Genomic DNA, 26,957 nt, shown 5'->3' on the forward strand with positions numbered 1-26,957 from the left:
GGAACATGGATTTAGTGTCCAACAGTTTTAGATTTGAGTCACTGTGTCACATCTTAGACTCTAGAAGCCTCAGTGTCCTCATCAAGAAAATGAAAATAATGCCTACCAGTTAGTATTGGAGTGAGGGTTAATTCAGATTAGTTCTATAAAATCTCGGCTCATACTAAGCATTTGGAGAACATCGGTTTCACCATTTTTCTTTTCTTGATTGTTATTGTTAGTCTGTCTTCCTGAGTCTTTGGTTTCTTCTCCAATTTAGGGAGGTGATTTTCCTGCAGTATCGAAATCTGGATTCTGCTAACAGAATTCTTTTTTTTTTTGAACTGGTCTCTTTTGCCTTTTCTCAGCAAATAGCCACCCATTCAGTCCCGCTCTCTGATCAATACCTAGTTTCCAAGTTCCTATGTGTCCCATTGGATCTCCTGAGGCTCCATGAGGGGGGAGAGGGGCCCTCAGAGTCACCATTTCGGGGTGCCAGCATTTCCTGGGGGTCAGGTCACTTTCTCAGGCTGACTCTATAAAGCAGTAATCTGTTTCTCTGGCAAATAGCCTAATAGCATCTTTGCCAGCTAATCATATTTATTCACTCTGATCAGAGTAAGGATTTTCCCAAATTGTCATGTCTTTGCAGAGGGTTTCTTACCATTATGTGCTGTAAATGAGGCTTCATTTTATGCTCCTACTTTTGTCCTTACTAATGTCAGAGAAACCCCATTATAAATAATTCCAAGGGATTTTGCAGATTATTTTACTGGTTCAAAATAAGAGGACCATTCCACAGCCCGTGGAGCTGCTGTGGTAGACAGTTTGCAGGTGTACATGGGGGTGCAGGTCCACTGCCCTGTGGGTTCCATCATGTACAGAATGGCACCTGCTGAAAGAAAGTACAAAGGGGAGCGGATCTGTGCCTCAGCGGCCTCCCCATCCTGCAGCATGAACTCTGAGCACTTTATCCCATTATGACACTGACTCACCCTTCCTCTCCACCCCCACTGTCTGCTTCTGATGTGCTCTGTCCCCACTAATTCTAGGCTTGCACTGACTTCTGCCTTCTGCGCCCTGAGCGGGAAAAAGCTGGTCTCCGCTAATAAAAGTATGAAAACAGAAATGCCACCACGTTCAGTGTGAACAATATATGTTTGTTAAATGCGTGTATACAGCAACTTGGAACCACTCACTGCTGGCTGTGTTTCCAAATACTTTCGGCCTATTTAAGTAAAGAGACATGAATAATTTGAAACTGGCATCCTTGTTTTCTCCTTTTTTTTTTTTTTTTTTGCATGAACAATTAATGTAATGAAACCTTAAGACAAATTCTCACAGTTAGGAGTGGTTGCCTCTGGGCAGGAGGACCAGCAGCGGCAGGTCTCAGGACTTCGGCTGTTCCTTAGAAGTCATACTGTATGCTTTCTTGATCAGATGTATGCATGCATGACATTTCTTTTTCTTTTTCTTTCTTCTTTCTCCCTTCCCTCCCTTCTTCCTTCCTTCCTTCCCTCCTTCCTTCCTCCCTTCCTTTCTTTCTCTTTTTTGCTACCTCCCTTAAGTAGGCTCAGTTCAGTTAAAGTAAAATCTGTTGAGCGCCTTGTGCCAGACATTGTGCTTGTCATCTAAGTCTAAGGACGAATAAGGGCTAAGTTCTCACTGGTGAGTTCACAGTCTAGTTGGAGAGACAGACCGGAGGCATATTTAAATAGCATGATTCTGGCTTACAGAGACATAACCATGAAGTTAAAGATCTTCCTCCCCAGACATTTCATTCATAGTTGAAAATTTTCTATTTTTATGATGAGTATATCTCACCAGTGTTTTAATGATCACCTTTTCATTTTTGATGGAAAAAGAGTAGATGAGATTTTCTCTTCATTTTCCCAACGTGGAGGATCCCAGAATGAATGAGAGAGGCATGAAACCAGTCACAAGTCTTATTTTGCTCCTTCATCTCAGGGCACACGTGCACAACAGCGTAGAGAGGCTCTAAATCACAACTCGGAACAAGACTGTGTCAGTACCAAGACATTCTTTGTTTCCCAAAGCCCACAGCTGCCCATTCCTGTGTCTACACCCAGAGGTTTCCACTGCTTTTCAGTGAGTCTGGAGCACCCAGGAACAATGGCTTCTTGTTATTAGAAGGTCTTTCCAGCTTGAGTTGGAGGCAAGCTGAGCAGCAATCTTGGGGGCTAGGTACTTCAGGTTTTCCTGACAAAGCTTCCAAACCCATCCAGGGTCTGTTAGACACATTTAATTCAATCCATCAGATTGTTCAGCACGTAATGAACAAAGAGCAAAGCCCCATCACTCACGTAGCATCAGAGTGTACCAAGTCACTTTTGATTTTTGGAATATCACTGAAAGATATCATTAAAATGTCACTCATATAAAAACACTCATGTTTTGTGTTGTCTATCTCTTCCTTTGTCTTGTTGGAGGGAAATTTACTTACCTTTGTACAAAGAAGGCGCTTTGGCTTATTTAATTTTATGGGTTTGTGATTTCCAGTAAGCTAAAAATACTTGCAACTTGTATAATGCACCAGAACCCACCTTTATTACAGATTTCAGGAAGAGTTTGATGTTTGATTTATGCAAAAAGAAACTCTTTGATGTCATTAATTCCAAAACTAAAACATAAACTCAGATTGGGAATAAAAAGCAGAATTGTATCAAAACGGAAGTTAATGATCATATATGCCTTCAGCCTCTCAGGATTTCATTCACGGCTTGCCTACCATCACAGGTGCCGTAGGCGACTATCCGTGTCTTTTCAGTTAACTCCAAGATTCTATGGTAATATTACTTTTTTAAATAAATAAATAAACTTTAAAAACTCTGGAAATATTTTATCAAAATCCACCTGGGTATAATTTATTACTTTTTAAAAAACCTAATATTTCATTGTTGTTAACCCGTGACTAGTACTGCTTTCTTCTTCCCTGATTGAACCATTCTTTACAGCTCACTTTAAACCCATTTCTTTGGCTGAGATCATTTTGACTCCAAAATTTCCGGTACGTCTGGGGTCGAAATTTTTTTACAGAACTTTGCCCTTGGGCACCTGGCTGGCTCAGTGGGTTAAGCCGCTGCCTTTGGCTCAGGTCATGATCTCAGGGTCCTGGGATCGAGTCCCACGTCGGGCTCTCTGCTCAGCAGGGAGCCTGCTTCCCTCTCTCTCTCTCTGCCTGCCTCTCTATCTACTTGTGATCTCTGTCTGCCAAATAAATAAATAAAACATTAAAAAAAAAAAAAGACTTTGCCCTCAACAGCCGCAGCTGGATTCTTACCTCAGCCCAAGTTTATTCACCCCAATTAATAAGCTCTGGCTTCTTCTGCCCTGGTTCTCGATGTTGCCCCTGAAAGTGGCAGAAGCAGAAAGTGTGATTATTATCATGTAGTCAGGCCCCTAATCAGAATGAATACTCACTCCCCAGAAATGCTGCCTTTTCGCAGAATTTCCTGACCCCTTTCCCATTTTTTTTTTTTTTTTGGAAGACAACAAAATTGTCTTTCTTGCCCTTCTGACTTCTTCAGAAATCTCTTCTATTAACTGGTATTTTCATCTGCAGGCGCCTCTTCCCTGTTACAATGTGCCTCTCAGAGAGAAGACAGAGTGCCCAACATTGTATCTCTTAAAGGGAATACTTTTTCTGCAAGAGTTTCTCTGATGAAACCACCATATGGACCATTTAAAATAGAAAAACTCGAAAGACAGGAGAGCACAATTTAACAGCCATTCAATCACGCTGCGGCTATTCTCTTGTCCCTTGATGGGAAGGAGGCCCCCAGGGCAGGTCTGCTTTGGCAGGTGGAAGGCAAGAACAAGAGGCGGGTCCTGAGGAGGGAGGGAAAAGTCAGGGCACCTCGGCCCACCAAGGCACAGCAGGATTTTTGCCTGGGGCCTGCACACCAGGTCTGGACCTTCCCTTTCCTTTGGAAACGTGCCCTTTGCTTACTTTCTGTTTGAAGCAGCTGGAAAGATATTTTTTGCTCTGAGTCAGTGCTTAGCTTTTGAAGAAGCTGCTTCATGAGACTCCTCTATTGTTACCCCTCTGCTTCCAACCCAGTGCGATAAGGTTACTTAAATATAAGTGTGTTTTTTTAAGTGGCTGGGAAAATAAACTCTTCCTATTAATGTGGCTCTCCCCATCCCCACCACTGAGTCCTGCTCTCCCTGGCAGCAACTGTCGCTTCTCACTGTTCCTTCTGGTATTTACCTCTGCATTTCTGAATACGTGTTTGTCACTGTTCCCTTATCTGCCTGCCTGGTGTAGATGCTCTACACCGCCTTCCTCCTCTGAATGATCTGGTTTTAGACTAACATCCCAGTGTGTCATCTGACATACTTCCTCTTCCTCTCTCTTTGTCCAATATGTGCATCAAAGTTTTGGGTTAAATTAGTGATTGTACTATTCGTACTGTGATATTATATAACATTTTAAATAGTAGTTAACACTTATTGGGGACTTCCTAGGCGCAAGGCACGGTTTAAGAGCTTTCAATACCTGTGAACTCAGTATTATAACAATTATAACAACTTACAATTGTAGCAACAACCTGTGAACTTACTATTGTTCTCCATTTTGCAGATGTGGGCACTGAGACGTGGGTTACATAACTTTTTCTGAAGTCAGACAGGTAGTAGATGGTGGAGGCAGGCTTCAAATCAAAGTAGATATAACTCTAGAATCTGCTTTTAACTGCCACGCTCTGTAAATTTCCAGGTTTTTACCAAGACGAATCCTAGAGGAGCCATATTCACATTATCACTTTTTTATTTTTATTTTTTTAAGATTTTATTTATTTATTTGAAAGACAGAAATCACAAGTAGGCGGAGAGGCAGGCAGAGAGAGAGGAGGAAGCAGGCTCCCTGCCGAGCAGAGAGCCCGATGCAGGGCTCGATCCCAGGACCCTGGGATCATGACCTGAGCCGAAGGCAGAGGCTTTAACCCACTGAGCCACCTATGACTGCCTTTGTTTACTTTTGGAGCTCCCAGTTAGCTGGAATTTGTGTGTCCTGAATTAAACCTCCGAATTTCTGATCTTTACTACTTCATTTTCTTTTGGCCAATGTTCTGGAAGATTGCCTCAACTTTATCATTTTTTGACTCTTCTGTTGACTTTCATTTGCCAATGTTTCTTTTTCACATGTCCCTTTATTTTTCTTTTCCTTTTTCCTGACTTTGTATGAGTGGTTTTCCTCCAGTGTTGGGAGATCTGTGGCCAAGAGTTCATGCAGAGAAGTGAGGCTTTTAAGGAGCTGAAAGGCTACACTCTGAGGGTAGCCTGGACTTGTCAGCCAGTGCACCTCCTTGCGGAGTGACCTAGGACTCAAATCTGTTCCATTGGAGGATCCCCAGTTATCATCTGGGAGCTTTTCCCATGGGCAGGTCAGATTCTCCAGAACAGAATCTTCCAGACTTGTTCCTGGGAACACGTGGCTGCTGCAGGGGTTGTGGGAGCCAAGTTTGGGGCAGGGGACAGAAAAAACTCAATCCGCATTGACTTTCACTCATTTCTCCCTTTCCAGGCTCACATTTACCACTGTGGGCGCCTCCCCCCCCCCCCCGCCATCATGTGAGCCCTCCCCACTTCTGTTCCTAGTTCCTGAGGACAGCCTTTTCAATTGTTTTTTTTTTTTTTTAAGATTTTACTTATTTATTTGACAGAAAGAGATCACAAGTAGGCAGAGAGGGAGGCAGAGAGAGAGGGAGAAGCAGGCTCCCTGTTGAGCAGAGAGCCCGATTTGGGGCCTGATCCCAGGACCCCGAGATCATGACCTGAGCTGAAGGCAGAGGCTTAACCCAATGAGCCACCCAGGCACCTCTGCCTTTTCAATTTCTTACAGGAAAATCCCTCCTTTCCTGCTCTGCTGGGGAAGGCCTGGTCACATGCTGCGTGGGGAGCAGGAGGGGTTCAGGAAGCTTCTCTGCACCTTGTTCATGGTATTGAGTTCATGGGAGTTCATGGTATTGCTTCCAATTCTGCAGTCCCTCAAAGACCCGCAGTAGTAACTGGCTTGTCTTTCTTTGACTTTGCTCTTGGAGAGTTTTAGCTTTCTTTGTTCTAATAGGTAAGTGATGTCTTGGTTTATTCAATTTCCATCTTCTGGAAGACTGTTGAATGTCTTTCTTACTGTTATCACCTTTCCTTTTCTTTTTGTCCTTGTGCAGTTTTCCTTTTTTAATTCATTTTACTTTTCCTTGTAGCTTGGGAAGGGAGCAGAGATGAATACCATGTTAATAGGCCATGCTTAATGAAAGCCTGATTACATCATGATTGAAAAAAAAAATGTGGTTTTGGAATTTGTTTCATTTTCCTGTTAGTTTGGAGAACCCCACGGTCATTATTTCAGAACAATGGGTGGTCTCACTTTTCTTCCTTCCTGGTTGAGTTTTCTTGATGTGTATCTTTCTTCCTTTTCTCCCAGGATTCTAAGTCCCATATGATCTCTTAGCTCTTTTCTCTAAAGATCTTCATATGTAAAAGAAAGGGACCCGAAGTGAGATTTCAGGAACTACATTCAACATTCAGGGAAACTTGTGCAACAGGCCTCTCTTGGCCTTTTCCTCTCAAGGATGTACTCTGAAAACCTTTCTGTATCATACCGAGGTATAAGTATCAGCTATCAGCTTAAGGTATAAGTGTACCTTCTTTTGGAAACATGGCTAAGGCCTTGAGGATAAAACACCCAATAAAGAATTTTTCTCCTCTTAGCTAGTTGGAAGGCTGGACTGCTTTGGGGCTTCAGAGCCTTCTTGGGAAAGAAGTGAATTATTCAATGGTGTGATTCAGCCCCGTCATTTCTAGGAAGATGACCATGTTCACATTTCATGGCAGAGAGCTGGGGTGGGCTGGCTGTAAATGTCCATGAGAAAGCACTTTCTGCAGGAATGCTCCTTGGAAGACTGACAGCACACAGAGGCGGGATATCATCAGTAAAATGATCTTGAGGTTCCTAGTTCCAGGACTCGCCCTGAGCAGTCACTTGCCAGCAGGTTGGAAGAAGACACTAGAAGCGTGTTTCTCAAACTTGCAGCAGACATCCAGTTTGAAAGAATGGCCGATGTAATCGATAACAGAAATAGATCTCAAAATGATCTGGATATGCTGGAATGCTGGGTTAAAAATAATGAGATGACATTTCAAAGAGATAAATGTAAAATCTTATTTGGAAGTTAAAAAAAAAAAATCAATGATAATGATGGGAGGAAAAAAAAAATCTCCTGGCTGTAGTTCTGGTAGAGAAAAGACATTTAGGTTTCGTTTGACTAAAAGCTCCATATAAGCTGCTAAATCAGATGAGGCAACTGAAAAGCTGCATTAATGGAACCGCCCAGTATTGATCGAGGACGAAACCCCTCCGTTGATGGTTAGCCGGCCCCTGGAGACTTGTGCTTGCTGGTGTACCTTTGATTAGACAGAGCAAATACGAATTTGTTAGAGAAGAGCAATTAGCAAAGAGAGGCTCTGGCCTCTGCTTATCTTGGGAGAAACCGTTGGAACTGGGTATTTGTGGATGGATAAGAAAACTGTCTACTGTTTATCAGCTGTAAAACTCTAGGCAAGTTGCTGCCTGTGCCTCAGTTGCCTTGTGTGTGCAGTGGGGAAGGGAGAGCATTTCTGTGCAGGGTGCGCTGTGGGGCAGGCATGGCAGAAAGTTCTGAATGAGACCAGAGAGGTAGGATGAGATGAGACTGTGAACATCTTTGTGTTGCAGGATAAGGGATTTCTCGTTGATCCAGTGCTGTATGTAAATTATAAGGTCGTCCGGTGTATTATCTTCCAAACCAGGACATTTGAGGTAAAGGGGGGCTTCTTGAGTTTCAAATACATGAGCTGTAAAATGCCACTGTCACCTGTCTGTCAAGGGCACCCCAGGCCAACCAGGAGGAAAGGCCATCCTGGTCATGGGTTCTCGTGGTAGGGGGAAAACTGCCTTTGGGGATGTAAATGACCTGCCTTTGGAGGTGTTTAAGCAGAGCTTGGAGGAATAGGCGCTATGGCCCAGCACTTCTGCTGTAGGTGGAAATGAACCAAAGGAACTTCAAGATCGTCTCTAACTCCTGTTCTAAGTGATGCTCGGTTGGGGGTGCAGGAAACAAGTTCAACTGAAACCATCCTGACCCTCTCCTGGTTTTTAAAAAATGTATATATTTGGCAAAAAGAGGGCAGACCGTTCCTTCTGAATTACGAAACTGAAGTGTCCGAGTCTGTTTATCTGGAACAACGATTCTGGTGTGCTTCGGGAAACTTCTTAAAAACGTTGATTCCCGGGGCTGGAGTCAGAGTACGGCTGGGTCCCGTTAGGAAACATCCTCTGTTCCAGAGTGACACCGTTCACATCTGGGATGAGCAGCGAAACATATCTATTAACGATTCGCTGGCTTTGTGATAGGAGTTGATCAAAGTCAGCCCAGGAGCTATCACTTGGCACCTTTACAGGCTTAAAATAAATGTTATGATGATGTGCAAACACTGAACAAATGCCAAAGCAGTCAGACACCCCGTTACTCTGCGCTCTGGTTCTCAGACCCGGGCTACTCTGTCCTCACCGGTTAAAGATAGGACAGCATGCTCTGATCCTTGTTAGGGAAGACTGACAACTGCTCTGTGAAAGGAGGGCTCCCTGGGGACTAGGAGCAGACAAGTGCTCACAGTTCACACACAGGAGCACCTGCTCTTGAGTGGGTAGGTGCCCCTGTGTCGCCTTGAGAGGAAGGTAACCATCCAAGCAGGTCAGTGAGGAACACTTTTCTCTTGACGACTTCTCTCCCATTGAGCGTTTAAGTCACAACTGTGTCCCAGAACCAGACAGTGGGCCTTGTAAAAGGCAGGGTTCCCCCAGTCCAGGAGATCTCAAGGGATCCTCTCTTAGTTTTCATTTTCACTTGCAAAGGTGATTTTCCTTGAGAAGGAAGTGGTCTCCCCTGAGAATGGGTGATGATGGACCTGAGCATTCTATGCTTTCTAGTTTTTCAAACAGAAGGATTTTTATCTCAAAGCCTAGAAAGGAGTGTGAAGGGAAATTAGAGAAAAAGGTCAAATTTGCTGAAGAAAAAAATAACTCCTCATGAAAGGCAAATCCTATTTCAGAAAGCTAAAAATACAAACAAACAAACAAAAAAACTGGTGCTTTTTCTTCCCCCTGAAACCTAAATATACTTCAACAACCACAGACATGTAGAAAGGCTTAAGAGCTAAGGGTCCACCCTAGGTAATGGCTGACAAGCTGATTTCTGTGAGGACTCACCTTCCTTCCTATATCTCATACTTGAGCTGATCCAGCCTGACATGGGCCCGTCAAGAAGTAGGGTCATTGAAGTTCTGGGCACCCAAGTAGGAGCAAATATACATTTCAGCTTTTTTGTGTGTCTAGAAACTGAAATAGGCTTGAAAGTGAAGAAAGCTTTGAACATTTCCATCATAGACATTCCTTAGGATGCCTTCAGGTATGGGTGGATCAGGGTTTTGGGAATGAAAGCTGAGGTGATCGCCCAGATAAAATAAGAACCGGGTACAGCAGGATTTGCCCACCCACCCAGGAACTATATGCAATTCACCAGCTCTGTAGAGATGTGGTTTCTGGCCATAAGAGATGTGGTTTCTGGCGGTATCTGAGAGCTCTCAGGTCTCTTCTTGGTAGCCTCCTTCTGCCATTGCTAATTCCACTCTAGGTAGTCTATGTTGCTCAGGTTTTGTTTGTTTGTTATTGTTGTTGCTTTATTTTCTACAGAGCATTCCAGTGACACAAGGGGCTTACCTTCCTCTTAGGCATTCATCATGAACTTCACATCAAATGTATAAGGAAAGTAAGATTTATGGATAAGTAGTTTTCAGCAGTTCCTCTGGGGAAGTCTTGCATCGCTGTGCTGATTATTTTAATGCTTCCTGCCATTTGATTCCTGACATGATTCTGGACCCTTTCACATCAGGAATTACATGCCCAAAAGTATCCTACGGCTTGAAGGAAAGCCTAGTGGCAGCTGAGGAAGCACATACCATTTCTAAGAGCCTTTCCGGACATCTTTTTTTTTTTTTTTTTAAGATTTTATTTATTTATTTGAGAGAGAATGAGTGAGGGAGAGCATGAGAGAGGAGAAGGTCAGAGGGAGAAGCAGACTCCCAAGGCACTGGGAGCCTGATGTGGGACTCGATCCTGGAAGTCCGGGATCATGACCTGAGCCGAAGGCAGTTGCTCAACCAACTGAGCCACCCAGGCGCCCCCCTTTTCGGACATCTTAAAGCTGTCTGGAAAGATAGCATTATTGTTCTCCTTATCTTGAAACTGAAGAAACTGAGACTCAGGGGCTAATTGTCTTGTCCATGGGTGCAGCCACTAGGTGATGAAGCTTCTTTTCTTATTTTTGGTCTTTCTGACTCTAAAATGCGTGTGTGTGTTGTACAGTTATACCTCTCTGCTTAGGAAAATCAATGGATGATTGATTTGCCTAAGTCTACAAAGGAAGTTACAGAAGGTTAGGATAGACCTCTAATTTTCCAGTAGCCATAGAGGAAAACTAGCCCTAATCCCATTTTTTCAGATTCTCTCTGCAAACACAGGCCTGAGCTACATGATTCAAGCCTTTTGGCCTGGATGGATTTACATTCTACGGAACATAGAGAAGCTACTGAATTACTATTTAGAATCTTTGGAGAATCATGGATAATAAATGGGACAGGAAGTAAAAAACTGAGACAGGCAAACATTTTCTAGGCTTTCAAAAATGAGTGGCCTGGAGGTGAGAGAGTCTGACACTATTTCCAGAAGGCATTCTTGAACAGGTTATGAAACAAGACAATTCATAAGGACGTGGACAGGAAAGGAGTGAGCCTAAATGCAGATACTGGTTCACAGAGAACTTCTTGTCCAGGTCGCATGACTTCTTTTTAAGAAATTTAAAGTTGCAAACCCTAAATAGAGTTAGGTGTAACAGATGTGGTGTAGGGAGCTCGGCAAAGACATTGGGCGGGATCCGTATCAGGCTGCTTCACACCCCAAAGTTCCCATACAAGATCGAGAAGTATGAGCTGCATAAAACTCAGATACTAACCCCCATCTGAATGACTTCTTCGGGGTCCTTCCATACAGGGCTTCACACAGAGATTCCGTGCACGGGAGCCCTATGTGAGTCTTTATACTCATAATGTAGGCGAGGATAAAGAGAATGTGATACCAAAATTTTAGGTGATCTGAAGTTGCAGTGAATATTTTGGGTGAGTGGATAAAGCTTTCAAACAGATATGAACAGTTGAGACCTTGGAGCTAAATCCTACTCAGATCATTCCTGGTCACTTAGTCATCAATGTAAGCTCCCTGGTTGCCAAGAATTGAACGAGGTTCTGGGGTTAGGAGGTGCACAGCAGTGGAAGGGAGAACAAGGCACAGATAGGATCCCGTGACAGTGCTTCGGTGGAAGTGGACTCAGGATGCTGGAAAATGCAGTGAACCCCAAGAAGGCCGGGGGAGCTCCTCAACCAAGCAAGTCCTCCCGGAGAAGCTGATACCGGAGCAGTTTTGAAGAATGAGAAGTTGTAGGCTGTGGAATGCCTGTGGGGGTGTGTGTGTCCCGCATTCGGGGAGCAGCATGTGTGATGGTGTAGTCACCAGGAACGAGGAGGGGGGTGGGTATGAGACAACGTGCAAAGCCAGTTTGCAAAGTTTGTCAATGGCAGGGATCCAGAACAGAGGGATGCACGACCTTGTGGTTGGATGTCCTCACCTTGTGGTTGGATTATAGAAGGCCACTGCTGCAGTTTTCAGGGCTTCCTACGCGGGGGACCCTGCCCTGATGGTTCTACACATGTTGCCTCATGCAGCCATCACCATAACCCGTTGAGGTGGCTACCGTCATTACCCCAGTGGTATAGAGGGACCCGGAGGCAATAGGAAGGTCACATGCCTTGGCTAAAATCACCCAGTGGACAAATGCTAGCCCCCAGATTTGAACATAAGTAAAGGGGCTCCAGAGTCTGATCTGTTAACCACCACAACCACTTGTCAGGGAGTACAACAGCTAGAGGCTGACTAGCATCCGGAAAGTTCCTCAAGACCTGGGCTCTGACATGGTGCTGGGAGAGTGGTGGGGGTGGGGGGGTGGTGATGCATAACAAGGAAGCAGATTTGAGGGAAGGAAGAGAAGTGGGCCTCACCTAGAGGGTAATGGGGCCAAAGGGAATTTTGTTCTAAGATGGGAAATGGTGTTTACATGCTACAGGGGAAGAGTAAGGAGAAAGAAATTGGTTTATGGTTCAGGAGCTTAAGCAATTTTGGTTGAATTAGATCCCTAAGTGTTCTCACCACACACATGAACAAACAAAACAAAACAAAACAAAAGAAGAAGGGGGAAAAAAAGAAGGAAGGAAGAAGGCAAGAAAAGAAAATGGTTAGCTATGTGAAGTGATGGGTGTGTTAATTAGCTTGATTGTGGTGATTGCTTCACGATGTGTATGAATATCTACACCTCCAGTAGCACATCTTAAATATATACAATTTTTATTTGTTTCTCTATAACGCTGCGGGACAAAAGAGATCCCTAAGGAAGCAGGAGGTCAGAGACTACAGAGCAGCCTGAAGGGCATTGCTCTGGACTGGAGGAGGGAGTATCATCCCTCTGGGGGAAGGAGGGATGTCACGGGAGGAGGTGAAAGGGATGGTCTCCCTAGATAGAGTAGGATGCCAGGTCTTGCTCTGAGTGAGGGGAGCTCCCGGGGTGGAGTTGGCTTATTGGACCTCGGGAGGCCCAGCATATAACTCTTCTAGATGTCAGCCTCTTTTTGCCAACCAGAATATTTCTCACTGGCCTTATCCCTTGTTGTCCCTTTTCCTCCTTTTTTCCCTCCAGTTTTAGAACTTGTGTAGAATCTTCATTTCTACTCATTGATTGTTTCTGACAGGAGTGGCACTCTTCCATTTAGGAATATCACAGAAGATATTCTGATAAGATCTGGTAGACTGGAGGGGTGGGAAGGGAAAAGCAATTACTGCATTTTCCTTTTATCCCCCAGGAAAGGAAAGACCTGGGCTTGGGGAGGGTGGGAAGCGATGAAGGATATGGAGGTGGGGGTTAGCCAGGAGGTGAGTTGGAGTGAACTCAGCTTGTTTAACAAGCAAAGCAGATAAAGATTAGAGTAACCATGACAACAGGCTTCTGGCTGAGGCACTCAGGATTTGGGAAGAGGGAGGGAGGTGGAGTGGAGGGAGGTGGAAGTTGTTGGCTGGGTAGAAGCCTAAAGTTTTGGAAAAGCCATTTTTTCCCTCAGGGCCCTTGGCTGTTCCAGAAATCACCATAGTCACCAAGAGTTACTGGAAGGGAAAAAGGAGGTCGATCCTCAGGAAAGATCAGCGGGTGAGATGGGTCCAGCTGATTCAAAGAAAGGGACTATCTCCCAAGGACTCAGCAGGGTTCCTGCCAGGAGGTACAGAAGAGGACTAGGGGGAGTCAGTATCCGGTGCCTCAGTCTACCCCCCGTGTCTCCCAGGCACAGGTGCACTATGCCACCACATTTCCTGAGTCACGCTGTGGTAGCGAAGGTGGCGCAAACCAACGTGCCTATTTCTTTTAGCTTCTCAGGACATCCCATTTCCGCTTTGAAACAAACGAGGCATAAGCCCGTCAAGACTCTTTCCTGAGGCTGCTCGAGGGCTGTGTGTGGAGCATGTGTGTGCACGCGTGTGTGTATGTTGGTGAGTTTGTATTTTTTTTAAAGATTTTATTTATTTATTTGACAGACAGAGATCACAAGTAGGCAAAGGCAGGCGGCGGTGGGGTGATGGGGGGGGAGCAGTCTCCCTGCTGAGTGGAGAGCCCAATAGGGGACCTGACTCCAGGACCCTGAGATCATGACCTGAGCTGAAGGCAGAGGCTTAACCCACTGAGCCGTCCAGGCACCCCGAGTTCATATTATTTTTTACACACAATGTGGCTTGAAATTTAGGTGTACAACACAGTGGCTCAGCAGCTCCCTAAATCGTGCTGTGCTCACCGCGAGCGGAGCCGCCGACTGTCGGCAGGCAACACTAGCAGGACGCGGTGGACAGTGCTCCTCACCCTGTACCTTACGCCCGCGAGTTCCTGTTACTGCAGCCTCTTCAGCCAGCCCAGGCCCGTCATTATCCAAGCACTTCTTAGAAGTCTTGGATCCTTGTTCTGCAGCTGCCACTTCTACAGCTGCTTGGGAATCTCTATCTGTATAGAGTGTAGGTGCTTCAAAATATGTGAATGCAGGTCCTTTCTGGGTAAAGCTCAAAGCCCTCGAACAGGAAATGTAAGAAAGTGCCCGTGATCCCACACAAATGAGGCGTTTAGCTGGAGTATCTCCTCCTCACACCCCAGGGAGATCCCACCCAAGACAGTAGCAGTCGCCCGGTGGAGGGCAGAGAAACAGGTCAAACTTTCTCTTAGGCTCTTTTAAAGTGATTTGCAAACATGGCCTTGGAAGTCCACAGTCCACTCCTTTCCTCCCTTTCTAAGTAAGTTTCTACCTCCAGCAAATGAAAGCTGGACTCACCGTGAAATGGGCCACGCGCTCGGGTGCTGAGGGAACCACCGGGGGACTGGAGCCCACGCCTCCCCCCGGGGGTTGGTAGAACCGTGTCGGGGCTGTAGGGTTAAGTTCCACAGTTGTCATTTCCAACACTGTGCAGTTTTGACTGGGAAGGAGGAGATAGTGTGGATGCATATCCATTTCTAAGTCTCTCTCCCTCCAGAGAAGCAGGGACAGCTCAAGCCTTTGGAAAAAGAAGGTTCCTTTGCACAAAGAGAGTTAAAACGAGACAGAGGACTTGAGATCTTTGTTCCAAGCGGTCATAAATAGCTGTGAGAAGAGAAAACAGAGAGAGGCCCAATTTCCCCAGGGTGCAGAGATCTTTCTCAAAACTGGAAAGAGTATGCACACTTTTCCAGTTTGGCCATAAGCCTAAAGCTATCTCCCCCCCTTTTTTAAAACCATCTTCTGCCAGGTAGATAGAGTCGTCGTGCTCTTCTTGGCTACATTGTAACTCATAAACGTATAGGTTTGCTCAGCAGCGCTGTGAAGAGTTCTCAGCACCCTGGCGAATGGGTTCTACACTGAGATTTCATTGGTTCAGAGGGATTTCTGGAACAAGTGACTTCAGTCCGGCCTCACATTGTCAGTACTGGCCCAGGGAATCAGAGCCACACACAGTGGGAGGTTAACTGGCTAAGTCCTCCAAGTGGAGGGAAAACAAAGGAAGGCACGGTTATAAAATGATGCAAGGTGATCCGTTTTGGGTAGGAACTGCGTTAGAGATTCAGGAGGACTTTGGGAGGGGATGGAGAGACAGTTCTATGATAAGAGCCTGAAGCTCATTGATTCCCTCACACCGTCACCCCTTGCAAATAAATCATCCCGTGGTATAGACACCCACGCACACACAAACTCACACTCCTGTCTGCGCACATAATGCATTTATAAATGCCTTAAACCCAGATGCAAACAAGAAACTCAGTGTTGCCCGTTTCATTTATGAATTCATTCATTCACCTCACAAGCATGTCCTGAACATTTTCTGTGGGTGGCTCCTGCTCTAGACTCGGAGAAAGAACACAGAGAAATGGGAGGCTTTGATTCTGCCCTGAGGAGTTCATAGTTAGTAGGTAAGAAAGACCCAGCAACACGCGGTTGTATCACAGGGTGATGAATGCTGTAATAGATGGATTGTCGTCCCAGCTAGAGGAAAGCAGCATCAGCTCGATAGGATGAGAAAGAGGGAGATTAAGAGAGGCCCATCAGCCTGCTCTTGATGCCATAACAAACTACTACACACGGGGGCATTAAACAGCAGCAGTTTGTTCTCTCACAGTTCTGGAGGTTGGAAAACCCATGATGAAGGTTCCAGGGGTGTTTGGTTTCTGATTGGAGCTGTCTTCCTGGCTTGCAGACAGCCACCTTCCTGCTGTGGCCTCACATGGCCCTTTCTCAACGCATGCGTGTTGGAGGGAGGGGCAGAAGGAGACGGGACTCCTGAGTGTCTCCTCATGAGGACACTAATCCTTTGGGATCATGGCCCTCCCCTGATGACCTCATTTAACCTTAATTACTTCCTTAAAGACCCTTCCTCCAAATATAGGCACCCTGGGGTGTTAGGACTTCAAAATGAGAATTTAGCGGGGTGGGGGAATGGGACACAAACTTTCAGTCCAAAACAGAAAGCTTGACAGAGCAGATGACGAGAAATACATTTTAAAAAGTTACCCATGTGAAGGAGCACAGGGACGCATTCCTCCCCCTAAAAAGGAATAGACAGGAAGGGACGGGATGACTTTCTGCATTTGGGAGACTACACATAATTTGAGACAGCTGGGAAGTAGAAAGGGAAATGGGCTCGGATTTGCTTTGTAGTTGATAGGGAACCACTAATTCGTGTTAAGGTGGGAGCAGTGTGTCTAGCCTCACCGGAAGCAGAAAGACCCAGGTGAGAGAGGACAACATCCTAAGTTATGATCGCGGTAGAGGACAGGCTGGATTTGGTGCATGGATGGAAGGAAGGAAGATGAGCTGAAGGTTAAGCCGATTCAGCTGCTGTCCTGGCTTGCTGGATTCATTCTTAGAGGGAGTGGGGGGATGGGGCCAGGTGTGGAGGGACAGTTTTATAGACATTTGGAATGGGAACTGTTCATGTGTAGCTGGTCAGGAGCAAGGTCTCAGCAATGAAACGTCGGGAACCCTCAGCACAGGGGAATAGCCAGAGCTCTAGGATGGGAAATGATGTGGAGGAGACAGGAGGGCTGGGCTGCGCATGGAACCCAGGAAACACTGCAACTGAGGAAGGAGAAGGAGAAGCCTGGGAAAGAGACACAGTAGGATACTGAGGACTGCCTCCTGTCCGGAAGCCAAAGGAGGATGTGGTTACCAGTGTTGGTGGCTGCAGTTGGGACCGAGAAATGTCAGCAGAATCTGGTCCTTGGGACAGAACCTGTGGCTTTGGTGAGAGGTTTCCCTCAAGTGGAGGGGGGAGCCTGAGGACCTCATATGTAGGAGTGAATCCAGCATTAAATGAAGCAGAAGAGAGTGTAGGTACCCAGGAAAAGGGAGTCTGAAGTGCCAAAGCACAGCTTTCTTGCCTTTGCCTTGGGGATCCTGAGCTATGTTGATTGATAAAATTTAGAGAAGAAACAAATGGAAAGTGGAAATGTTGAAAAAACAAATTATTATGTGGAAATACATTCAAAATATAGGGAGCCCAAATGGTTGAGAGGGACAGAAAGTATGTAGACCAATCTGGGCCAAAGTTGCTGAACACGGAAGGGGTCCTAGGTCTTAGGGAAGGTCAAAGAAGGGAGGGCAGGGAGGAAAGATGTTGAGGAGTTAGCATTATGAGCATGGTATTAATCACCTCTTCAATCTACTCATGCTAGTCTCTCAGGCAAGTTCATTTTAAAATTGGAATTCAAATTATAAAAAAAAAAAAAAACCCTCCACAAGTCGAAATACTTAGTCTTTTAGATCCTAGAGATGGATGAAGTTAAATAGCTCTTTTAAGAACAGCACTGCGTGGAAAATAACTAGGTTTACCCAGCTAAGTTTAGCATATAAAGCTCTTTACTGAATGGCTTCTTTGTCAACCTCAGGCTGGAGGAGTTCAATTCCTTTTTATTTGGTGAATTCCTTAATTGGATTTTGTTTGCTGATCTTACTTTCTCACATTGTAAGATTTTAATAAATCATTATAATCATTCCCTTATGTCTCGCAAAAATAACCTTTCTGACGGTTCCCGAATGATTTCCTCCCCCCCCCCCACCCCCGCTCTGTTTGCATCATGGGATTATTAGTGTAGCTTACAAATGAATCAGAAAAGGCTGAGCAGCCAAGAGTATATTTCCGTCACCTCCTAGGCGCGAAATGGGGGCATGATAACCTGGAGCCCCTGAGGTCAGACTTGGCTGGGAAGGCACTGCAGGTCTCGGCATATTATCTCCTGTCTGGATTATTGATGAGATGCTCTGCTTGGAAACCGGGGAGAGATCTCCTATCTGCTTGGTTATTAAGGTCCCTGCAGGAGACAGGTTTATTGGTGATATATGTGCACTAGTGATTCTACTGTTTTCAGCTCTGATCCCTCAACCTTATGGTTGATGACTGGGTAAAGGAAGAATTTCTCATCTTGTTTAACTGATATCCTTGGGGAATGTCTGGTTTGAAGTTACCTTTCCTAAGACCTCGCCATGCAAGGAGGCGTTCAGGGGTATTTTCAGTCACCCATTTAGGAACTGGACTAGGGACCCAAGGCTCTTTCTTCAAGTGTCCAGTGTTCTCCAATTTGTTGCTTTGTTTGTGAACCCCAACACTTAGAGTGTGTGCAGTCGATTTCAGTGATTCTGAAATGTAGTGATTCCTTTACAGAGACAGAAGTCAGTTGTCTTTCTTCTTTTTTTTTTTAACTTTTATTTTTTCAGTGTTCCAAGAGTCCAGTTGTGTCTTTCTACAATAGCTATCCACCTTTTTCCTCCCCCACTGTTCTCCAGGATAGCCCTGGTGCGCGCACAGGAGAGGGGCACCTTCCCAAGGCTCGTACAAATTTCACTGCCTCCTTCTTGTTGGTGGAGCTTTGGGGAAGCTGGGGTTACTTTGGGGAGTAGGATTTTCCAGATGAGACTTGTTTACTTGGCAACTCAGTGCTCTCAAAGATTTAAAAGCATTCAGTTGATTTGTTTCCAGGTTGGTTGTTCCGCATGTGAGTAATCAAGCCAAGGATCTCAATCTTTACATAGAAGTAATTTTTTAGCCTGTAAAGTTTTGTACACTTGCCTTTGTTTTCTGTCCCTCTTCTCCGTGTCTCTTTCAAATTAAAGGCCACCATCTTGAGGCCATTAAAAACAACAACAGGCTTGGATGGGAAGGCAACACCCTTCATCCAATCTTTGCCTGGGACTGGCTCCCTTGTTTGGGAGCTCATAGTAGGAGGTGTTGAGAAAGGTCTTGTGTCCTCTTAATTTCTTCCATTTACATTTCAGTTTTGAATGGATTTTTGCTACTTGTAACAAACGGATTTCTGACAAACGCCTCTTGAGGCTGGAAGCCCTATTTTATTTTTCCTCTTTGTATCTGCAGTGTCTAACACATACCTCACTTACCGTCCGTCCAAGTGCCCACTATCTATGTGTTCACTTGTGCGGAGGTATCTGTATAATAGCTTAGAACCAGAAATCCCTTGGAGAGCAGGATACAGAAATAAAGTGCCTAAAACACACAAAATAAAGAAAACAGATAATATGGGAGGAAGAAGGCAAACGTTTTAAAAACATGTGTTGTTTGAGCTTTGCGGCTGCATATGTCAAACAAGCCCACAAGTTCCCGCACGTGTGGTATTTTTAATTTTGCTCCCAAACGGGGAGAGGCACATCTTCCCAGCCCTCTGCTGCTCAGGGATGCGACTCAGCGGGGCTGCGGCTGCCGGGGTGAAGCCGGCTCTCCCCAGGACCCGGGGGAAGCTGCTGTTTCTGCTCCTGCCATTCTCTGCTCAAAAGTTGGCAAATGCTGGTCATGTCGTGGGTCTATTTATAGTAGGCACACGTCTAACCACCTTGTTCTTTTCTTAGCATCAGCTTGACGTGCTATCAATTATCCATGAGGTGAATGACAACACCGGGGAAGTTATTTGAGGCAGGTGCCCTGAGGTGAGGGAGAGGGGGCGGGGTTACCCGGGGACAGCACCCCCTGCACGGAAAGGGTGAAACAGACTTGCCTTTCGGCTTCCAAGCCAGTGAATGGGTCCAGACAGCTGGGGGGTGGGGCGGGGATCCTGAGTCGAGGCCAGGCTGACTCCCACTCTGCCCTTCTTACCCGTGTCCGCTTCCATTTGAGAAGCCCATCTGAAAAACACCAGGAGCAGGAGGCGACCCGGTGACCTCCTTCCTTCCAGAGGAGGTCATTTTGTTACACTCTCCAGTGCCAGGAGGGGTGGAGGGGAGGCCCCAGTGAGGAAGCTCCTGGGGGAAGGGGTGGGTTGGGCGGAGGGCGTGGGGGTGGGGGTGGGGGGTGGTGATGGGGGGTGGGGGGTTGGTGGTGGTGCTGGACACCCTCCCTTCACCTGGAGCATTTCTGGTGAGAGGCAGCCGCCCCAGGACAGAGACAGGAGTACTTGGCCAGGTGCTCTCAAGGGCGGGACAAGAAGACGGCCCCCACCTCCCTCACTACCCCCACTTTGAGCTCTCCGATGGATTCTGGGCTATAGGTTTTGTTTGTTTTTGCTCTTGTTTTTACTGCTGCTGCCGTTTTGTTTTTCCTCTCTGACAATTTGGATTCCATTTTTGGAAATAAGTCCTTCCTCCTCCAGCTTTTTTTCTTTTTGTTTGTTTGTTTTGTTTTGTTTTGTGTTTTGTTTAAATATCTTAACAGAAACATTGATTGCCCCGTTTCAATGGGATTGGCCACCCTGATGTCGTCCTCTTCCTCAGCGCGCATCCATCTGGGGCAGTGCTCTGGGCGCAGGTGGAATTTGCTCCCGGAGCTGTTCAGAGGATGCCGACGTCATTGCTTCAGCTCCAGGAATTGAGTTGCTCTTGGCAGTGTGGGAGGGGGACTTCTCTTTAACCCCTCCCTGTCAGCCTTCCAGTCCCAGCCTTCTGCCCACCTTGGACTTTGCATCTGAATGGGAGGAGGACTGAGATAGAGTCAAAGGGAGTAGAAAGCAAATTTGAGCATTCTATCAGCCTTGATTTCCGGTATAAACTGGCTCAGGCTTTACACCCCGTTCCTCTCTTAACTTCTAGTAATTTCCTTCTTCCCGCTTCCCTTCCATTTCTTTTGACCTTGAGGGATTAAACTGCCCCGTGGGTGTGCCCTTCCGGACTCCTGGGGGATGGGGCCCGCTGGGTCCTGGAAGGCCTTGGAATGATTGCGAGGTCCCTAACTGTATGTGGAGGGCACTGCCCCGGTCCCTGGCAGCCTCTCCTGGGGATCCCGGCTCCGACTCTGATACCATCTGCCCGGTTAATCCACTTTCCAGGCCAGTGTCTAGCGCCAGAGAGTGTCTGGGTCTCCGAGTATCCTGGTGCCATTTCAACCCCCTCCAGCTTCCTGGGGATCAGTTTGCAGCCTTTGTTATCTTTTGGCTGAGCCACCCTATCCTTTTCTCTCTCCTCTTCTTGGGAGTCAGATCGCTCAAATTTAACTTGGTTTATTATTTAGGGACTTCATGGGGGAGGAGTTGAGACAATCACTCTGAGTACAGAGCACCAAACTTCCAGGCCCACGGTGTGTGTGTGCGCGCGCGGGCTCTCCAGAGCACACTTGAGCACAAGTAACACACACGTGAGTCTGTGAGGGCTACTACCTTGGAGCGATGAGTCCACGATGGATGGATCTCTTTTGCAGAAGCTGCAGGAACCAAGACAGGTGCCCAGCACCAGTATCAGAGGCCTCAGGGGGCTGGTGAGTAAAGAAGAATTTTCTCCTTTTTGTTTCTGCCCTAGTTTATAGCAACACATTTAATTGACAAATATTAGATCCTCCTGTTTCCTCTTAACAGACTGAAGTTTGTGAGCCAGAACCCCCCTATTGATACCTGTGCGGGATGGTGTGACCGAGCTTTCTTTTTCTTCGTCTTCCTTTTAAATTGTTGATGATGTTATTCTTAAGTGGCGGGAGTTCAGCACCCATCGTTTTGCGTTGTTATTGTTTATTTAACTTTCTCCACTGGTTCCCCTAGCTTTTAGTATCCAGAGGGCGATCTATTTGAAGATTTCTTCTATCTAGGAGAGGTTTGTTCTGGGGTTAAGTTTTGGAAATAGCCAGGTTTTTTTTTTCTGAAGGTTATGGTAGCAAGGCTTGTGATTTTGCAACATATTGATAAATTGCATGTGGCTATGGATTTAAATACATAGTCAAACATATATCCACTGTATTAAGTGCAGTTAAATAATTGACTAGGTCCTAGACGTAACTAATAAACCAAGAGATGTCGCTTTTTTCATTATTGTCATATTATTATTGTCTCTTTTCTTAACTTGTTCATGAAGCGTCCACATGGGACCAAATCTCTCACACTGAGATTGGCAAAATGATAATAAATTGTTCATACGCCTGTTTCTTTGTTCCAAGATTTACCTTAGGAGTTGGAAAACTGCAGCCCATAGTCTGGTCCACTGCCTATTTTTTTTATAAATAAAGTGTTATTGAAACACAGCACATATACAGACCCTCGCCCACACACGTATACTGTCTGTGGTTGTTTTTGTGCTACAACTACAGAGGTAAGTCGTTATGACAGAGACTCTGTGGCCCCCAAAGCCTAAAATATTTACTATATGACCCATGCTCTGGTTTGATTTCCTCTTTTACATGCTTTCAGAAGATCTACAGTGACATTAAATAGGGTGTCTTTAATGGAGGCATGAGCACTATCTCTACTGAAGGAGATTCTAAACTTATCAAAAAAGGAGGAAAGACGGACCTGAAATGTATGTAGGAATATGTATGAAAAAATATATGAAAAGATACTCAATAAATACTTACAGGACCCACCCAGTGCGAGTAGCCTGTCAGGACTAGGAGAGATACTCAAGTGAACAGAATACAGTCCTCTTCTCAGAGTTATCTAATAGGAGAAATCCGCTAAGATAGCTACAGTATCTGTTAGGTTCTAATAGTGGCTATAGAAAAATACGCATGGTTATGGGATTCACAGTAGGTAGAATGGCTTGTATAGCCCATTCTAGTAGGTAGAAACTTCGGAATGGAGATTAAGAAATGACAATGCTGGTTGCTTCTTCTATCAGTCTCTACTATCAGTCTGTAGTCCTCAGCTGTCGCTGAAACAGAACTTTGCTTCTATATTAGAGGGACCCTTATTTTTCCCAAGGACAAAAGAGGAGGAATCTTAACCAGTTGGCATAAGATTCCTAGTTATAATAGACTCAGAGATGTCTCACTGTAGCCTTAGATAGGAACAAAAGTATGATTAAAACCAAAGTTAGCCTGGACCTGGAAGTGACCCATAGAGATCATGTACTAATAATCCACTCCATTTACAGCTGAAGAAACTGAGGCTAAGAGAGCTAGTTAGTTGTAAAAAAAAATTGTCTCTGGAGCCTAGGATTTCTGACTTCCTGGCCTTTCCAAACTTCCCTGTAGTTTTCTTTCTGACTTTTAAGCCAGATTCTCTGTGGATGTGGAGACCCTCTCAAAATTATCAGCATGAAGTCTTTATGGGCTTAAAGACCTTTGTTAACATGTCTGTTCTTTCCTTGGTCCTCCTGGCTCCCCAGAATCACAGATAGGGGCATAAAGTATGACAAAGCCCCTTAGGAACCTGCCTGTTGCCAGCTGCCCGGTGGGACTGCTTACCTGCTTAACGGGCAGACAGACCTTCCGAGGCTGGGTTGGGTGTTCTGCTCTGCTGGGATGCCCTCTGTTTTATACTGCTGCTGATTAGGGTTTATTGGTGTGGGGAAAAGGACAGGAGAGGGTAGATGAGAAAATACCTCACAGGTAATAATGGGGGAGGGCTTGAACTTCCGTGAACTGCCCATTAGTACTGTTTATTTACTTGATAAGTATTTACTAAGCACATGCTATATTCCAGGCTCTGTTCTAGGCACTTGGGATACAACAGGGATCTAAAGAGACAAGGATCCTCCCCGCTGTGGGTCTCACATTTAAGGACGCTTCACTTTGGGGGAGTGTTTTTCATGGGGATGCAACTTGGAATGTGGACATGTTGGAGTGCTGCTGGGCCAGGGTAGGAAGGCCTGTGTCTGAGCCCAGCGCTACCTCTTGGCCATCCCCATACCAACATGCATGTCTTTACTCCTCGTCTCTTTTTGCTGTTGCTGAGCCCCTGTCTCCAGAATACCTTTACCCTGGTTCCTCTAGGACTAGGGCCCTCCCTGCTTTCTTTCCTGGTTCTACTAATTCTGCTCGACCTTAGGTTTCCCCTGTTAGGTTCTCCTGTCGCCTCTTTCTAGGGGCCTTGATCTCAGTTGTGTGTCCTTTTGCTCTGCTCTGCTCCAGATTTCCTGTTCCCACCCAACCCCACTGAGCATGTTTGGCTCCGGATCCTGGGTCCTACCCAGGGGGTCAGCTCACCTCAGGAGAACAGCTCCCCCCACAGCTATCTGTAATCAGGACTTTTGTCATACTCCTTCCACTTCTGGGATGGTATTCATTCACTGCATATTAATTCACTTATTTTACAGTGTTTATCGGACGTGACTCTAGACAGGGACATAATGGTGAAGAAGACCAAATTTCTGTTTTCATAGATCTTTCATTTGCAGGTGAAGAATCAGGGTTGAATTTGATGAAAAATCAGGGACTGATTCCTCATACTCCAAGTGATGAGTTTGGAGTTGAAAAACATCCTTTTTAGCTCAAACATACATCCTTTTTAGCTCAAAAATTTCTCCTTTTCAGTCACTCTGTCTCTCACTTCCTTTTCTCCTACTTCCTGTGCCTACAACTGATTGATTGTTACATTCTGTTAAAGTTATAAAAATGACCGGGATTTTTTAGGGTAACCTAAAAGAAGGCAAAGAGAAAGAGGGAAAACCAGGAATTCTTTAAATCCTAGATAAAATGGACCTGTTGGATAATGAAGTGGGAACTGAGCCCTTAGACGCCTATGAGTTGGGGTTCACCAGTGGTTTGAGTGGGGAGACTGCTTGGGGGAAAATTCCGCAGAAACAATGGAAGGTGTACTGCTGAGGCGAAGGGTGTGGGAGGGCAGGGAGCTCCACGTACCCCACTTTGTTTCAGTGCTCTGCTCTCCAACCTTTTCCAAATGGAGGAAACACAAGCCACATGTATTTTATGGTCAGAGCATGGAAAGAGAAGACAGGAGAGCTGTTTGAGTTTATCTTAGGTGAAGTTAAGAACCTTGTTTACTAGTTTATTCATAATAGAATGGCTAGAGCTGGGAAAGATGATTACATTAATAAATAATTCGATGATCATTCTGGATCTGGCAACCATGCATGGCAATTTCAAATAATGTATTCTATTGTCTCCATAAATAATCCTGTCGTCATAACCCGCATGTCAATATTTGGTTCAGAAAATACAATCAGTGGTTGCCATTATTATCTACAAGGCATGATACTAAATTATCTTGTCATCCAACTCAATTTTTATCATTATCTCTTTGGCAATTATATTGGAAGAAACTAGGAACTCATAAATCATAAAAGGCTAATACTCCCAGGCATAATTTCCTTCCTTTACCAGGTGTTTTTAAGATGTGGCTCCATCGGTTGAGCGTCAGACTCTTGGTTTCAGCTCAGGTCCTGATCTCATGGGTCATAGGATTGAGCCCCTTGTCAGGTCTGTGTTCAGGGGGGGAATCTACTTGAAGATCCTCTCTCTCTGCCCCTCCCCCCACTTGTGTGTGCCTGCTGCTCCCCCTACTTGTGCGCGTGCTCTCTCTCTCTGTCAAAAAAAAAAAAAAAAAAAATTCCCATGGCTTTCCCTTTCCCAAGAAATAATACTGGAATGTAACAGGAGATGAGGCAGAGATATTACCTGTCTTATGCTCTGTTTCTGTGCCAAAGAGTGCTTGGCATATAGTAGACAGACAGTAAATATTTGTGGGATGAATAAATGACTGTTTTGTGTATTTCCTTCAAGTCTTTTTTCCATATATATATATATATATGTATATATATATATGAAGATTACATAATAATGATTGCATTTACATCTTTGAATCATAGTCTGTATTTCAGTTTTGTGTGTCCCTTTTTTCCATTGCAACCATAGATGGCATTCATATTCAGAAGTTCTTCAAGGGATCAGAAGAAAAAAACAATGAAAATACCGTTACGTATGGAATGATTAATTCCATTCCAGAATGTTTTGTTTATATTTCAACTCCTGGTGATTAAGAAATCTGAAGTTGGTGCTTTCCTTTTGAGCCTTACTTCACCATCTCTAGAACGGTATTCGTGGAATCCTCACGCAGGTGCCGACGGTCACTGTTGGATGACGACTGTGAGCTGGTGTCGGATAGGCAAAGTGAAGAGCTCATGTTCTGGTGTCAGAAACACCCAAATCTGAATTTTTTTCTCTCCTAAAGGATTAGATGAGGTGACCTTGGATAAGTATCTTCTATTTTATAAATCTTACTAGCTTGTCTGTAAGGTGAATTTGCACCTGTTAGCTAGGCTGTTAGAGTATGTTGCCATTAAAAGTAATCCCTGCAGGGACACCTGGGTGGCTCAGTCGCTAAGCGTCTGCCTTTGGCTCAGGTCATGATTCCAGGGTCCTGGGATCGAGTCCTGCATCGGGCTCCTTGCTCAGTGGGGAGCCTGCTTCTCCCTCTGCCTGCCATTCCCGCTGGCTTGTACTCTTTCTCTGACAAATAAATAAATAAAACCTCTTAAAATAAATTAACCCTGGAATTGAATTGGTTTAGGACCCCGAGAGTATTTTTCGCTCAGAAGTCTGAGCCGAGTCTGGGCAGTGGGGCACGGGAGGCAGCGTGGGATGCTCTCCTGTTTGGAATGATTCCGGATCCAGGTTACTTCCTTCTGGCGCTGCGGCCGTCCCACTGCAGCAGGTGCTCTTTTTTTTTTTTTTTTTTAAGATTTATTTTTTTGACAGATAGAGATTACAAGTAGGCAGAGAGGCAGACAGAGAGAGAGAGCAGGCTCCCAGCCAAGCAGAGAGCCTGATGCGGGGCTCGATCCCAGGACCCCGGGACCATGACCCGAGCCGAAGGCAGAGGCTTTAACCCGCTGAGCCACCCAGGCGCCCCAGCAGGTGCTGTTTAATGTCTCTGCAGCAACGGGGAAGAAGGCCTGGCGATGGCACCCAGCTCCTAGCTGCCTTGACATCAGAGTCACGTGTTAGCCATCATCTCTGCTCACCTGTCATTGTGCAGATTGCACCGTTGCTCTTTACTCAGGGTCAGGGGCTGGAAGTAATGTTTTCAGATGCCTGGGAAGAAAAGGAGACCCAGGCCTGGGTGAGCCCTGGGAGTTTGACCACAGAGCCTAATAAC

General features: G+C 45.5%; 1 protein-coding gene across 6 annotated transcripts in view; it reads left to right on the forward strand.

Moving 5' to 3' along the window:
- Window positions 1-26,957, forward strand: part of DGKI (diacylglycerol kinase iota) — a 445,797-nt gene that overhangs the window by 66,945 nt on the left and 351,895 nt on the right. Inside the window, exon 2 of one of the 6 annotated variants that reach the window (XM_046020800.1) lies at window positions 21,335-21,391. The exons of the other annotated variants lie outside the window; for them this stretch is intronic. Coding sequence (XP_045876756.1) covers window positions 21,335-21,391 — 57 coding nt within the window. The remainder of the gene's footprint in view (window positions 1-21,334; window positions 21,392-26,957) is intronic. 6 annotated transcript variants of the gene reach the window in all.

The sequence above is a fragment of the Meles meles genome, chromosome 10 (genome assembly GCF_922984935.1).
Source record: "Meles meles chromosome 10, mMelMel3.1 paternal haplotype, whole genome shotgun sequence".
NCBI lineage: Eukaryota > Metazoa > Chordata > Mammalia > Carnivora > Mustelidae > Meles > Meles meles.